Source organism: Amphibalanus amphitrite, unplaced genomic scaffold (genome assembly GCF_019059575.1).
Source record: "Amphibalanus amphitrite isolate SeventyFive unplaced genomic scaffold, NRLGWU_Aamphi_draft 000290F_arrow, whole genome shotgun sequence".
In the NCBI taxonomy this organism is placed as follows: domain Eukaryota; kingdom Metazoa; phylum Arthropoda; class Thecostraca; order Balanomorpha; family Balanidae; genus Amphibalanus; species Amphibalanus amphitrite.
In genome coordinates this window covers 566,385-582,830 of record NW_024881785.1, presented here as the reverse complement: position 1 = coordinate 582,830, position 16,446 = coordinate 566,385, and the positions used below count along the sequence as shown (strand labels likewise).

Genomic DNA, 16,446 nt, shown 5'->3' with positions numbered 1-16,446 from the left:
CGCGCGGCGGCTGAGCGCGCCATTTACCGCCGCCCATCAGTCAGCGGCACAGGGGAGCGCGCGCAGCGACCAATAACCCTAATGGCGCCAGGTGAGGCGCCGCCGCCGCACTCCTGCCACGCCACAACCGGCCTCTGATGAAGGCTTTGTTTTCGTTTCAGGCGGTGCCGACACCCATGTAGGTCCGGGTCGATCGGCGAGCTGCCGGCCGCGCTGTCACCGATCGAGAGATGGCGTCGGCGGCTCCGGACGCCGCGGTGACGGCCGACGCCGGCGAGGGCGTCGAGCAGACCGACACATCCACCAAACTCGACTCGTCCACCTCCACCTCCGACGACACGATCAAGACGTCCATCCCGCGCATCGCGCTCATCGACGAGCACGAGCGGCGCCGCTCGCTCGACTCTGGCTCCTCAGCGCGCTCCAGCCAGTCCAGCGAGAACTTCTTCGGCAGTGTGCTGGCGCACGAGCCGCTCACGGAGGAGCCGGTGGTGGCGGCGTCCGCGCGCGCCGCCAGCCCGCCGCGCGAGAGTGAGGCCGCCGCGCGTTTGGCCGAGGAGAACGGTGACATCGAGGACACCCTGCAGCAGATCCTGCGCGACGAGCAGGCGCTGAAGCTCAAGTACCAGAAGCTGCGGGAGCTGGAGGAGGCCAGCAGCGAGTGGTCGCTCGCCGAGGAGCTGAGAGAGGCCGAGCAGAGGGAGAGTGAGCGTACCGCCCGGGCCGGGGACAGCGGCGGGGGAGGCAGTGGGGGCAGCGGGGCAGAGAGCGCGGGCGGCAGCGGCAGCGCCGGAGACAGCGGAGGCGGAGTCAGTATTGGCGGCGGCGGTGCCGGCTGGACTAGCTCTCCCGACAGGCCCGGCGTTAAAAAGACCGACCCCGTTCAGGTAGAGCAGGCGGAGCGCACGTGGTCGGGAGGCTCCTCAGAGGAGGACAATGTCCGCCCGCCGGCCAGTCCCGCACGGCGGCACCTCGGCGACCGAGGCGCCCCTCCGCCCATCGCCGGCTGGGACACACTGCCAGAGACACTTATCGGCGACGGAGAGGGAGACTACATCACCCCTGACAGGGACTACGTCACCCCCGACAGGGACTACAGCACCCTGGAGCGAGAGCGCGACTATAGCACCCTGGAGCGAGACTACAGCACGCTGGAGCGTATGACGCCCGGGTCTCACGACAGCCTGCGCCGCTCGCGCGACGGCAGCTACAGTCCGTTCAGCTTGCTGTCCACCCCGTGTCACTCGTTCCTGGCCGGGCCCGTGTACGCGCCGACCGGGGACCTGCCCGACCTGACCCAGGTCGGGGGTGCCGACCTGAAGACGCCCCCGCAGACCAAGCTCGGAGGGGAGCTCGGACGGCAGACGGAGCTCGATCCGGACCTCGAGAAGAAGCTGGAGCCGGGAAGCGAGCCGGAACCGCTGCAGGAGCAGCAGACACGAGAGCCTTTATCGGAGCGAGCGCGCGAGACCGACAGAGAGCGGCGGAGGGAGAGAGACAGGGAGAGGGAGAGGATGAGAGAGGAGCCGGAGATGCTCGGTCCAGGACCGGGGTCGACCCGCGGCCGGCCGGCGAGCATCGTCGAGCACCCGGCCTGGGGTCAGATCAGTGACCTGGACCGCGCGCTGGCCTTCATGGAGGCTACCGGTCCGACCGACTGCCGGCCCACCAGCCAGCGCTGGACAGACATCGACGACGTGCTCAGCGTGCTGGAGGCCGACAGCGACCAGCCGCCGGCGAGCCACGGGCCGCCGCGGCCGCTCCGACCACCTCACGGACCCATGAGGGACTCCCGGATTGACGCCGATGACGACTACCGTCCGGCGGGCGGCGGGCGCGCCGGCTGGGGCCCTCCGCGGCCGCTGGCGGCGCCGGTTGCCGACTGGACGCCGGCCCGCGGCCGCGCCCTGGGCCTGGTCGGGTACTCGGCCGAGCGCGGTGGCCTGGACCCGCATCGATCGGTCGCGAAACCCGAGCCGCCGAGGCCGTCGCGCGCCGTCAGTGTCAGCGCCGAGCTGAACCGGCGCCTGCGGAGCCTGCAGCGCGCGCGCGCCCACAGCCTGCTGGCAGACGCGCAGCTGGCCGCCGGCGGCCGCATCAGCGCCGTCCACCAGCACATCGTGCAGTCGACCAACGAGCTGACCATCCCCGGCCGCAGCACGCCGGCCACCGTGCACTCCTACCATGAGATGGTCATCAAACAGGTGATTGATTCGGCGCCGCCCACCCGCGGCGGCAGGCGCGCCTCGCACCCGGCCGACGCCGACGAGCCGCACTGGGACGAGTGGTCCCCTCACGACGAGCCACCGCCACCGGAGCCGCAGCCGGCGCCGCGGCAGCCCCCCGGGGGCCCGCACGGGATACCGGCCGGCTACTCCGACGACCCGCACTCAGTGCCCGGGGCACTGGGGTCACACGACCCGTCCGGAATGCACTATCCTAGCTACGTCTCCGCCCGTGATTTCGACTCGCTCGCCCGCGGCGTGGACACTTTGGATCTGAGCGATACGGACCTCAGCGCGCACGAGTCGGCCGCCGACGAGCGCGCGCTGTTCCCGTTCTCTCAGCGCGGCCGGTCGGCGGCGCATCGCAGCGCGTTCCGACCCATCCGTCCCGAGCCGCTGCGGCCGGTGCCGGTGTCGGCGGCGCCGCGGCTCATCCACCACCTGCCGATTGCGTCGGCGGGTCCGGCGCCGGCGCCGCCGCCGCCCGCCTCTCACGGCGAGCCCAACTGGGACGGGTGCGGGCGGAGCAGCACACTGCCGCGCGCCCGGCCGCGCCAGCCGGCCGAGCGCGGTCGGCGCAGCAAGAGCGAGCGCCGCCGGCGGAAGGAGCTGCGTCATTCGGAGCGTCGACTGCGACGCGCGCGCTACGGACGCTCCGGAGTGGCCGGCTACCGACGACTGACGCTGCAGCGCGGCCGACGGGACGCCGACTTCGGCTTCTCGGTCATCGGTGGTCCCGATTCAGGTCAGTGCCGCGGGGCAGCGGGACAGGGCGGGCGGTTTGGCTGTCTGTTACAGGTGGGTGCTGCCGATCTTATATTCGTGAAACACGTTCATTGGACATAAAACAAATAACGACTGCCTGATCGTAGGTATTTATTTGACAGGTAATTGTGTCTGAATTGGTAATACATTGGTGCGAGGAACTGAAAAGGTAGTCAATTAAATGAGAAACAGAACATGAAATGCGTACATACGTGTTACCAGTTATTACGACTTTGACCTTCGACGTTTGATAACACAGTCGCATTTGAATGGCAAAACTCCTCATAATCTTGAAAATGACATTTTCTGTGCGTATTCATTATTCGACAAAAGCTATCAGCTGCTATCGATTTAGCGACGGCGGTTGGATGCCTGCCGTATTGGTTGCTCAATAGTACCAGCGTACTAACCAAGGTTTAATACCTGACAATCATAATGGTCAACGACCCCATACGTAGAACCACGATTGATTCCATGTTTACATACTAAGCTGGTATATGTACATTGCCCCATTACCGGACCCTAAAATCATTCATTTGACCGGACGTGTTCAGTTCATGCTGAAGCGATGACAATCGTTCTCTTTCACGTATTTTATCCCCATATAGGTACGTTATCTCAGCATGTGTATTCATTACCTACATTTCTCTTCCCCAATATGCAAAATGCAGCATTTAGCAATGCATGCAACAAGTTAAAGAAACCGTTCAATTTTTATATCTAACCTGAATTCGGATTATCTTTTGGTGTTTTTATCGACAAATTACTACGGCTCCAGGCCCCCAGCTTCACAAAAGACCCGTACATCGTTTCCCGTACTTTAAACAGACCACAGTTTATTCAGCACTTTGGTAGTTCCCTGTTTTAATTGGACAGTTGGAATGGACAGTTCATCACTCAGATGGCGCAACAAAGTATGCGTGGTTAGCAATTTCAGTGGGCGGTACTATTGATGGCTAATACTTTGCCCGTTCCTGTTCAGTTTGATTCAAATTAGTGGTTGTGATGCGATGGGCTTTAGCTGAGTTATGGAGCAGAAATTCTATAATGGAAATGTTATGATTGAGAAATACAAGTCTCATCCATGGCTTATCGTATGTTCCTTGAATTCAAAAACAAGAGGAAACGCCTATTATTTAGCAGCTTGTAGCACCTTGCTTAACCCACCCTACATATTATTCCAAAATATAACTACATCGATGCATTGCACTGAAAAAAGCATGTAAGCAATACGTCACATCAAATCAATGCTAATGAGCGCATATCTGATTGCAAGTCTGAAGTCACGCTAACATGAAGTGGTTGAGCTTGTTCAGAATAAGGCCCTTACACACTCACTCTAGTCCCGCTTTTTGTCCGTACGACAGAAGACGCATCATATAGTAAATACCGAGTCACGAATGTGCTGCTAACTTTATAATTAAATCACTCATGACAAGCATTTAATGTCAACATAATATCTAGTCACTCAACGATTGAGGCTAAAAAATAGACTTATGTAGGCACAAGTGGAGGCTCAGCGCTTTTGGCTCCCCCACCGCCGTCTCCATCATTCTCCGGGGCTCGTTGTTCTTTGGAGTGACAGAGGGTTTGGGAGGGGGCGGCCGGCGGCAGCTGCCTGCTGCGAGCCGGTACAGCTGCGTCGTTATTTACTGGGGCGGGGACGTCTCGACACTGAAACCGAGACAGTCGCAGCAGATAAAGCACTCGGTTAGAAGTGCCCGCGGCGAGCAGACAATGAGAAAAGACGACGTCATGGCGCGGAGCTGATAAAGTGTGCCCAGTTTTAGCACTCTATAGAGACAACCACCACCACGGATTGATAAATTTGATTTGATGGAAGACGCGCGGTCGGACAGTTACCAATAAAAAATGAAATAAAAATGGAATGGTGCTAGATTTTGTAAGGTCGACGACGACTGAAATATTCGCAGTAATAAGCGTGTCACGGCGAACCCGACATTTATTTTACACTACCTACATACCGGACATGTATGTCTTGTAAAGCCGGGCGAGAACCACATAAGTAAAACGCATCTGACCTCATGTTCAATAATTTCGCGTTCCTACATTCATATGTAAGGTTCATGGTACATGCTTACCTAGTTCAATCTATAAAACTTACCGTAAATATGCGTAAATTTAATGAGAGATCACAAGGCCGGTCACAGTTCGAAAAATAAAATAAAAAAGGACCAGGCTGCCTAAGCGCGGACCTACCAAAAGTCCGGTAGGGCCTGAATTAAAAAAAAAATAGGTATCTCCACATTTTTTCACCATGAAAGACTTTAATGAAATAATTTTTCATCAAGTCTAAATCTGTCTTACAACATACGGGCTGTTCTCCCACAATGACAGCTCGCGGACATCCGAGTGGCGTGGCTCTTACAAAGCCTCCAGGGCCTCGTCTGCGACCAAGTGCGTGTGGGATTTGGACCGGATTGGTGTGGGCAGACAATAAACGGCTCGGTGCGGCACCACTCGGGCGCAGCAGAGGGACGGGGGAGGGATGGTGGAGGGGAGGGAGGAGAGAGGGACAGGGAGGGACAGAGAGGGACGCGGAGGGACGGGGGATGGACGGGGAGGGACGGTGCAGGGGACGGGGAGGGACGCGGAGGGACGGCGGAGGGACGGGGACGGACGGGGAGGGACGGCGCGGAGGGATCGACCGGCCCGTCGTGTTCCCGTCACGGCAGCGCGGTATAGCGTGCCGGGTAATCCCGGGTGTGCACGGTACGGCCCGGCGCCGTACAACCTGGCAGACCCGGCGACGGCCCCTGTCCACGGCGGATTGTCTGGAACCGGCCGTCACGTCTGCTCGCGATTATCGGCTGTGGCCTCCTCCCGGCCCTTTCCGCGGGGATTCGGTGGAGGGAAGCCTCCGTAGCCTCAATTGTGGCCGGGTCGATGGTCCGGTCCGAATTTACCCAACTGAGCCCGGATCAACTCTTACCCCGCCGTAAGCCGGTCAAATGGTCATCGGAATTAGGCGCGCACAAACGTTATTTCGTTCACGGAAACTGGCAAGAGCTCCTGGAGTGGACGCCTGTGTCTTGCCAATATCATCAGATAATATAATGTAGATCTTGATGCTATATGATATGAAACAAGAATGTCACCTTCTATGCACTTATCAAAGTCGTCAACTAGTATTCACATTGAGGTTTGCAGCGTAATTTGCCAGTTGTACGCATCGTCGAAAGATCCAAATTTACCACTCGCTTTGTTATCACCCTTTGCTTTATTTTCAGTTTAATACTCGAAACACCCGAGCGCTGCAGTCCATTTCAAGTATAACGACTGCATACAGGGTGTCCCATAATTACCCGGACATTGTTAATAAGCGTATAAAATAAGGCAAACATGATTGCGCTTTTTTCTTTTTACCGTCCTATATAGTCAACTAGGGTGGCTGTGAAATAGCACATGCAATAGATACGCTTGTTACAAGATCAGCCGACAATGACGGAAAATGCCAGCCATTGCTGGTCTCGGTTGTTTTACGGGTCTCCCGAAACTGGGTGTAGGCCTGTTTTCTTTGACCTCTTACCGGAGGATAATACGATCATTTAAGATAAACTTGACATCGAAGTGTTCCCAGGCCATAAGGTATTCCTCCAAAACAAAAATTTCTGCCTACGCCACTTTTGCTGCGTTTTTTTACATCTGGAGTGGAGAAGCTCCATGCCTCAACATTGCGCAACCTTTGGCTTCCAACAGATTTGGTTTCCAAAACAAACCCGTTCATGGCCATTTGGTTCACGGCATCCAGTTTTCGCACTGGTAGAATATTACCGCAGTAGTACCCTGTGCTAACGGTTGTCTTTGGGCCATCATATCAAGCCCAATGAGTGCACGGTGGCTCAAAATGTCTCACAATTTGATTTTCGACGGGTGCCTGGCCGTCTCTGCTGTTGGGGCGTTGTAGCCATCTGACGTTCACACAAGCCTTTTTCGGGCGGCTCAAATGACATAATACCTTCGTTAGACCACAAAGTGTGCCTCAATATACTGTTTTGTTGTATATGTTATATTTTTGGGATGAATTGTAGTGATTTGCGCTGCTTTTCCCGTAGTTTTCGCATATTTTTCTGGCGAAGGACCCCAAATTCCAAAATTTTGTCGATGATAGTGGTGCAAAGTAGACTGATGTTTTGTAGATAATCCTGATCTATTGTTTAGCTAGTTTTTAGCTAGATCGGTGACGTTTGTTGTCTATGACAAGCAACCACTTGTTTGACAACTAGTGCATGGCCCTTTTTGGCCGAGCCCAAGCTTGTCAATCAGGTTTATCGATTGCTCTCTCTGGCTTCGTTAGCTGATATAATTGCGCTTTGCTCAATCCTAGCTGCTTGCAGATGAGCTGCTGAAGCTCTCCAGCAAAAATCATGCCGAAAGTTCGTTTACAAAGTTGAGAACGGGAGTTGATTCACCATGGTTGCCTATTAGTGGCTTAAGCTGAAAACGGAAAAGGACTACTCTTACTTGACTCTGGATAATAATTGATTCGAGTCGTTACCGGCCACCAAAAGCACACAGTCCCCGATCTCGATAGCTAAGGGATATCTTATAAAAGTATGATGCTTGTATATCATTAGAAGCGAGCGCAGTCGTACTTTTAGCCAGAAAATAAATGTCCGGGTAATTCTGGGACACCCTGTATGTCTAGTCATTTCTGTCGGCTTGTTGCCTTTCGGCGCGTCTTTACGACGGCCGCGACGCTGTCTGGCGACAAACAGCGCTGCCGCCGACGCCTGACACCCGTGACAGATGACACCCGACACGCTCGAGCCGGCCCGACACCCGTGACGTCATCGTGTCTCACGTGACCCCCCTCCCCGGTGGAGGAGGGGGTCGACTGTCTCCGACAGTGAGGGGATGGACTACAGTCTCCGAGGAGGGGGGGGGGGGGGTGCGAAGACCGGCCGGTTTTCCTGAACTGCGCTCGCATAAACCGGCAGCAACAAGTTCGAGACGAGCGGCAACTGATGAAATGACTCCTCCGGGGGCCGCACGGTCCATTGGACACGAGTGACTTGTTTGATCCGGGTCGGGCTTTGTTTGAGCGGCAGACCGTCGCGGTCGCCAGCAAGTTGTAGCGTGCTGTTCAGGACTGCCGGGTGGGTAGCATGCTGAGCGAATCTTCACCGGAGCCTCGGTGACATCCAACAGCCGCCTGTCAGCGGCCGTCACCAGCGCATCATATTGTGTATTCTCTCTCAGATGGAGGCTGACCGTGGCTCTGTTGGGGTTTAGCGAGGCAGAACATTGACCGGGGCGGGTCCTCGAGAGATAATTCCATTATCCATCGTCACGCTACACAGCGATGTTTGGAGAACACTAGGAAAACACCGCCGTACCGCCGGCAGACATTGCGTTATATGTGGTAGTCACCACGGCCCGCGCCTACGTTCCCCCGCATTAATTCAGTGAAGATATCCAGGAGCATTACAAATACATTACTTTTAGTACTTTGAGCAATTGCCGAACCGTTTTTTGCACCTGTTTTATTTGCATATCTCTTACTAAATAACAGTGCGATGTGTCTTTCTAGGTTCTGGCTAAGTCAACGTGAGATTGCCTAACAAATGAACACACGTTAGCGTTCATTAGCACAGCAAGTTTGCAGCGCGGCGAGCCTTCGCCAAATCACTAGCAATTCCGGATTGTTGAGGCAGTAATCATGTTTGTCCCATTTTCAGTAACTGGGTGACCTAACTTTTGTGAAAGTTACTCAAGGGCAATCAAGACATTGATTAGTTTCTAACTAAATCGCTTGTAAAGCCGGCCTTACCACAAAGCGCATCATACGCTGCGCGGCAGCGCGTGTTGCCAATTGTTGAGAGCAGGGTTGTATACCAATCAAGTCGATTGAATTGATTGATTTGATTCAACGCGTATTTTGAGTTGATTGGATTGAGTCGATTGACTTTTCGAGATGACTGGTTGACTGACTCGTTTGACTTTAGCGACTGGTTGACTGATTTGATTCCCGAAAATTAGAGTGACTCGTATGATTGAGTCGATTGAATGGAAAGTTCAAATAAGTTTTAGTTGACGAAAAATAATGACACCAATTGATGACATCAAAGATCACAAAACTACACTGAAAACTGCTTGTCATCACAACTGCAATATGGGGTAGATGGCCAAATAAAGAACAGGGCCTAAACATGAACAGCCAACTTTGACTTTCAACTGCAATAACTGCTCCAATCCTGGTGATAGAACCTGGCGATGCACCTACCTACCTTTCTGCACTCAGCAGGAAACGTTTTTTTTTTTAATCCAGATGATAAAGTGCAAGGCCCTATATACTAATAAAGTGTGATTAATTAATAATTCACATCTCCACATCTCCTCAGAAACAACCCACTGAACTCTATAAATATCTGAAACCCCTACAAAAATAACTGAAACAAAAGCGCCGTTTTCGTCTCGCTAAATTTGCTGCATTGTTTAATTTGCAGCAGAACGTTTGATGATCCTTTTCTCCTGAGAGCCTAAGCATAATATATTTAATATATTTCATTTTCCTTAAAATATTTTAGCGAATATTATTAAGTGGTTTTATTTCAAATGAAATAATAATTAAAACGAAATTGGTGTTGTACAACCGATTTATTTTATGATGATCTACCATACTACATGATTATCAATGACGTCATCTTACCAAAAAATCAAAAGACGTAGAATAAGGATTTATAAAAGCTTAGCCCCATCCCACGTCTCAAATTGAAATGCAAATGTGTGGAAAGATTTTTCAGGCTGCCCGTCAGTCTCTGTCTAACCGAAACCGTCACATGCAGGTAATATATCTATCTATATTACTATTTGAGGAAGGCGTAGTTTCTGTCTATTACGAAGGTCGCGACATGGTGCTACGTAGCGCGGGTTACAGGTCACACCGTTGCACCTACCGCGCTGAAATTTGCGCAAGTTATAGAACAAGGATGGACAACGTGCCTTTGAGCGGTCTCGGCTCGATCGGATCGATAGCGAGCGCGTGCCCAAAAAGTGCAAATTCGCGTCATAGACTTTACATGTATAAATCGGCTGGCAAAAACGGGCGAAAATGGCTAAATTTGCCCGACACGGGTCCGTTCCCCGTGCAATATCTCGGTAGCCGTGCGCCCGATCGGCACGGGGAAAACAGCATCGTGTAGAGAATCGAACGGGCAATCGAATAGTGTGCGGTGCAGGGGTGGCACGCGCCACGTGCAAGTGTGAGGGCAATTTCATTTCAAAAAGTGCCATTTCAAACGGATTTTGGATTTTATTTTATTTTCCCGTGACCATCAGACTGAGAGAGTTGAAACAACGTCAATTGCCAAGAGAAATGTACCGCCTCTCATGGAAAAATTGTGGACAGCTAATTGATCAAAAACAATGTGGAAAAATCGCTGAATTAAAATGGTATTTGTCCATAATGTGCCACTAAAAAGATACACGGGATTTGCTGCTTAACCTGATACGCTTGATAATTGAAAATGCTATCATTAGAAAGAGCATTCAATTCTCTCCAAGATCCAATCATCACGTTTGCATGACAAGCAACAGTATTCTTAAAAATATAAATGTTTTAAACCTCTGCAAAACGATTTTTAGCGAAAATTATCTACGCCTTTCATTTGTCTTAAAACTACGCACCTCAATTATAAAGCACATTTGACAGATTCTGAAGTGGAAAGCATGCTTATCAGACACGGGCACCTCGATGCGGTGGATATTTTTTCCACAAACCAAAACGTTTAGCCGTCAAAAAGCAATCGACCGAAATGGATAGATAACCCAACCGACACAAGAACAACCGAACACCCGCCGATCGAAAATATCCCTTTTCGCGTTGCGGAGCACGCGGGTCACCCTAGTTTATTTCTATTTCCCTATGGTTAATATGTTATTGATGCATATTATCCATTAAAATAGACATGGTGTAGGGTAAATGGCCAAATCACGAACACTGCCAAAATCCGAGCAGCCAACTCAAACTTTCAGCTGCAATATCTGATATTTAGTGTAAATGGAGTTGGAATATGGCCAAAATTAAATTGACAACTTTTAGGTGAAAGGTGGTGATTTGGGTTCAGGGGCGAGTCAACTACTGGGTTATTTTGCACCCATTAAATGAAAATTCTGCTCCAATTCTACCCATTGAACCTCGATATCATGATCCACCTGTCCATCGCTAGCTATCCTTCCTTATTACATAGAAACTTTGAATGGTAGGGCAAATTATAATTTTAAATGACAATATTTTTATGTTTCTTCTGTAGGTATGTAGGTTGGTAGGTACACCAGACTGCTATGGACACTTTTCCAAGTTGGTGGGGCAAAAAACCTAATGTATGTCTTGGTTTGAGTCGTTTGATTGAGTTGATTGATTCCTTTCATTGTCGCGTTTGAGTCGATTGAATCAATTCCCGAAAACTGCTCTGACTTGATTGATTTGATTGGTTTCCCAAATTTGTCGTGATTGAATTGATTGCTATTGATTGAGTCGTATACAACCCTGGTTGAGAGACGAGAGGTCTACGATACAGTGACCAATTGTGTGTCAGACCAATGCCTTCTCTAAACAGCCACCAAACTATACCTACCATAATACCACATACTTACCAAATGCCATCTAGGTATGTTCTACATACACGAGAAGATATTTGCATAAATCAACATCTGTCATAATGTTGGTCTGTATAAATCAACATACGTAGCGTGTACACAACAGATACCGTCCATTTGCTCCGATCATTATGATCATTGATCAGCATGGCTACACACAGGCCATCGTAAGCAGTAATATATGACAGCGCCATCGGACGTTCGGCACCCTATCAATTATATCGGGAGAGATGGGCGCCAGAGAGCAGAGAAATGCGCCCGCCGGGCCTCACTCATCGGCTGACGATTCTCCGTCTGGGGCCGTTACAATTCTTCGTCTGGGGCCGTAACGCTGTCGGGTTTCGACAGAGAAATATTAGTATTAAGTGCTTACACAAGTTCTATATTGCAAGTTGACTCTCCATTTAGGTAAAAGGTTTTCGATCCTACAACTTACATCATATACCTACAAACCACAACAGACCAATGCGTTTCGTTACAGTGCGTCACATTTTTCTGTAGTGGTCTGTAATCTGTACTTCGAGTGATTCGCACTGGTCAATCAGTACGGAAGGCCTGTCTTGATGGCAAAATAATTCATAGCAAAAGTCATCAATTAGGGTAAGGTGCCTAATTAGTGACCCTTTCCGATTTGCAACCTACCTCCCTACAGAAAAACTGGCAGGAGAAAACGGGGTAAAAATATCGTCAAAAGGTCAGCCATACTTTGGTTATCAAATTAAATTATTTTCCGGTCGTCGATGTTTCTGGTGGGACGTTTCAGGTGAGTTTAAAGGGACTATCCCACCTTCTAAAATGTTGTTAAAACCAGTTAAATTGTGCCCGACTTTATAGATTGGATGACCAGGAACACGGTTCTGGCATGTATTTTTCATTAAACATCTTAGGCTTCCCATATTCCAAACACAAACTTTCAAATATGTGACGTCACAGCCCAAAATTACCTCCTTCCCCAGGCCACATTACTGTCATAAAGCTGATTCTTTTTACTCTGTAGGCACCACAACAAAGTTCAGACCAAGTTTTAAGCGATTTTTCAACGAACAAACCCATTTAAATCAGAATGACTAAGCGAGGTGACGTCACACTAACGGTCACTCTATGTTGAAGATAGGGCCTTGTACAAGGCCCATTTTCAAATGAAGGGAACGAATTTCTTCAACACCAAGAGGCCGCGGGGGTTGCAACCTAGATAGATAGTGGTTTCTGAACCTCGCCGCAAACTTGGCTATCTCAACTCAAATCCCATGTTAAAGGTGGGATAGTCCCTTTAAATAAAAATGACGAGTTTCTTATCCAAAACGTGTGTGTTTGGGCCCTCTCTGATGAAAAGCGATGCACATTAGGATGATGCACCTTTTTTATTCGGAATCGACGTTCCTTCTTCAATTGAATGCCGTTTTCCCATAGCGAATCGCTCAACTGTGCACAGCATGGCGGTTAAAAATGTGTCGCAACTCATATTTCCTATTTGCGCCTGACATGGTCGCAAATAGCTCAAGAAGGGAAAGAAAGGGGAAAAGAGAGAAATGAAAATGAGGTGTTGCCGAAGTTTGCAATGTGTGGTAGGGGATGACAAATGTCGTCACCGACTGCAGGGGTGCCGAATTCAGCGCGGACCTCGAATATCATACGAGATAGCCCGCAAAATTTGGGCTTCCGCCTTCTTTTCGCCTTTCGGTGCACCACGTGATCAGTTTTTACTTCCGTAAATGTGTTGGATAAACGTTCCTGTTCGAGTGATTGAATGCTTTGCGTATAGGTTACCCTTTTGAGATCATATTCCATCTTTTCAGGCGTTGCATTTTTTGCCATTTTTAATATGGGGAAACCCATAGACTTATTAGCGACCCTCCCCGGTCGCTAATCGGGAAGAGTTCCCTATTAGCGTTTTTGCAATGGTTTGCCAAAATGCTCACTACAAATAAGTTAGTGAATATTGGGGCAGAAAATGACTATATTTTAATAGAAAAATGAACGGTCTCTCCGAAAATCAAGCCAGTAATACAGTGGCACCCACAGAGCGTGAGCAATGACGGTTCAAATTAAGGGGGTCGCTAATTAGGCACTTTACCCTAGTAATCACACCTTTTTCTACAGAAACTGATTCAACTCTTTCCAGCATCTCCGAACTTGTATTCGATCCACCAATGTTCGGCCATTTGGTCGGTCAGCTGCCCAGCCCGGTCTGGCGGCTTCTTTGAGCGAGCGATCAATGCTTGTTACACGAAAGGCCCGGGCGGGTGGCCGCCCGTCGGCCGCTTACGACCGCTCTGTGGCCGCCGGGGTCCCGGCACCGCCGGCGACGCGGCCGGCCTCTGATTGCGCGCCGCTCGACGAGCCACGCCGCTCGTTCGTCCGACGAAAGGAGACCGTTCCGACGGTCGCGACGTGTTGATTGGGACGGACGTGAGCGGTTCGTCGCGGCTGACCCGACCAGATGGCAGGTCGGCAAAGTTCTGCCCCCCCGAGCCGCGCTGATTAGTTTGCTTTATGCGGTGCACCGGGTCGAACGACCCATGGTGTACTGGTGGGCCAGTGAAAACGAGTGCAACTGCAAGTGCAAATTTGTTCTCTGATTCGAAGTCGCAGTCTACTTCGGGCACTCCCTGTGGTTCAACTTTTTATGTTACTTTGGTTGTTTATAAGCTGATTAACGAAGCCAAATCACTGTCCTGGTTTTCAAGTTATCAACGTGGAAAGCTTTATGAAAACTAACAACAAAGCTAACTGTAGAAGTGGTGCACGGCGTTCCCAAGAATTTCAAAATATTGTAAAACGATAAGGTACTCATTTCCTAAATAAAGTCCGCAGGATTGCGGCATTAGCTAAACTTTCAAAATATTTCAGTGTCCCATTGTTCAAACTGCTGTCGTGTTGGTTGACGACAAAGCACTTCTGGAATCTCGAAGACACCAATCGCTTTTCAATCACCGCAGCAACCATGACATAAACTGGAAACCATCTAGTATGGTCTATTCTGAACTCCAAGACCTGATCATATGATCCATTTATCTCGCAGATCTGCTGTCTGGCCTGCCGTTCACGTTACCCGTCTGTTCTCCCCAGGACTCGGTGTATTCGTCAGTCGCACGGAACCAGAGGGTCTCGCCCGGTCGGCCGGCCTCCGGGTCGGCGATGAGCTGATCATCGTCAACGGCTACGATGTTCGTCGATTTCCGCTGCAACAAGTGCAACAGGTAGGGAAACGCGTCCGTCGTTCATGCATTTCTTGTTATCAATCGCAACGGGAAAGAAGGGTTTCATCGATCCTTTGAAAGTTTGATGTATTCTTATCGTTGTAAACCAAAGAGGAGATGGTTGGCTGCCGCCGACCGTCGAAGTGATTCGTCGAAAACCATTCCGGCGAACGATCCCACGAAGCGGATGGGCTCTGATGTCATTTGGCCTCGCCAATCCACTAAATGCCTCCCCAAGGTTATCCGACACCGGCTGTCAGGCCGAATCCAGATCTGTTATTGCTACGAGCAAATTCAATCAGAATCGTTTGCATCCAATCTGCATTTATGCTAAGGCTGAAATAAAACAAACTTGTGCGGCAGTTAACCCCAACTGTTCCAAGAATGTCGGGGTCGAACATCACGGTGGGCTGTTCCACTAGCCTCATGGTCCTGGAAATGGATTCTTTGTAAGGCTTAACCCTAGCAAGCTTCGGGAGCCCTTGTGTAGCTCTGCTGGAACGCACCGAAATCATTTGGTGTGCTAAATTCAGACGTTAGTTTGATATCCTAATCAAATAAGACGATTAACTTATGTAGGGATTCTTCATTTCGTGGCTGGCGCGCGGGGTGCGTTGGTTGGGGTGAGACTAAATGCTTACTTCGAAATCTAAGCTGCGTTGCGGCATTGGCGGTTATGTGCGGCGTGTATGCCGCATGATTAGTAAGCGGCGACCACTAAATTAAAAACTCAATAGCTTTGACCTGTTTTCAATGGATAACACTGCATACCAAAAATGTCCATCGCTCTCGTCATAGGATATTTAGATTTAAATAACTAACTTATCTACATCATTGTTTTGAACCAAATTAATACTCAGCCGCGAACGTATAAGGTATAACCCCTTGCCGTTTCGCTCCTGATCAAGCTAGAGCTTCGCGGAAAAAACGAGCGTGTTGCCCGTGACGAGAGAAAGCCGATGATACCCAATTTTAAGGTCCTAGGTCATCGGTTGACCTTCCAGGTCAGGTCAATGACCCAAAAGGCGGGAAAATTGGGACCTGTTAGAACGTCGTAGTGTGGCTGCTATGGGGTTTTTCGGGGTGCTGATCACGAATATCATGCTAGTTTTGATCACAGATGATGTCTTCATTCATTTAGGCCAGGTCGGGTTAGGTCAGGTCAGGTCAACCAGTAGAGGTCCTGCCAGGTATTTGTAGTAGGCGTCAACCGCCTCTGACAGCCTCGTAACATGTTACGAAGGCACCAAAACTACTTTGTAAACGTTCATGGTTGCTTAATTCGAATTCAGCTCGAAAAAAACTGACCTAGAAACATGTCAAACTCGAAAAAGTGAACCGAGGTCACCAAAGGTCAATGACCTGACCTGACCTTCAGGTGACCTTGACACCCACCCTAATGCATGGGGGCAACATCATATCACATGTTTGAACGCTTGAAACCACGAAAAGACTGCAAACGCGCTGCTAATGCGAGCCGACATACGCTGAATCGCGGTTCCGGCCAAACATGGTCTCGAAAAGTAGGTCACAGGTCAAAGGTCATTTGGGTCAGGGTCATGAAATTTTCAGGATGGGTGTTAAATTGATCAATGCGAGGGTACTGAAAGTTTCGTCGCGATCAGCCGCTTTTT

The 16,446-nt window shown here is 50.4% G+C and overlaps 1 protein-coding gene across 1 annotated transcript in view; it reads left to right on the top strand.

The window, feature by feature from the left end:
- Window positions 1-230: 230 nt before the first annotated feature.
- Window positions 231-16,446, top strand: part of LOC122387586 — a 51,371-nt gene continuing 35,155 nt past the window's right edge. The window contains exons 1-2 of the mRNA XM_043377925.1: window positions 231-2,970; window positions 14,682-14,812. Of these exons, the coding sequence (XP_043233860.1) occupies window positions 231-2,970; window positions 14,682-14,812 (2,871 nt within the window). The remainder of the gene's footprint in view (window positions 2,971-14,681; window positions 14,813-16,446) is intronic.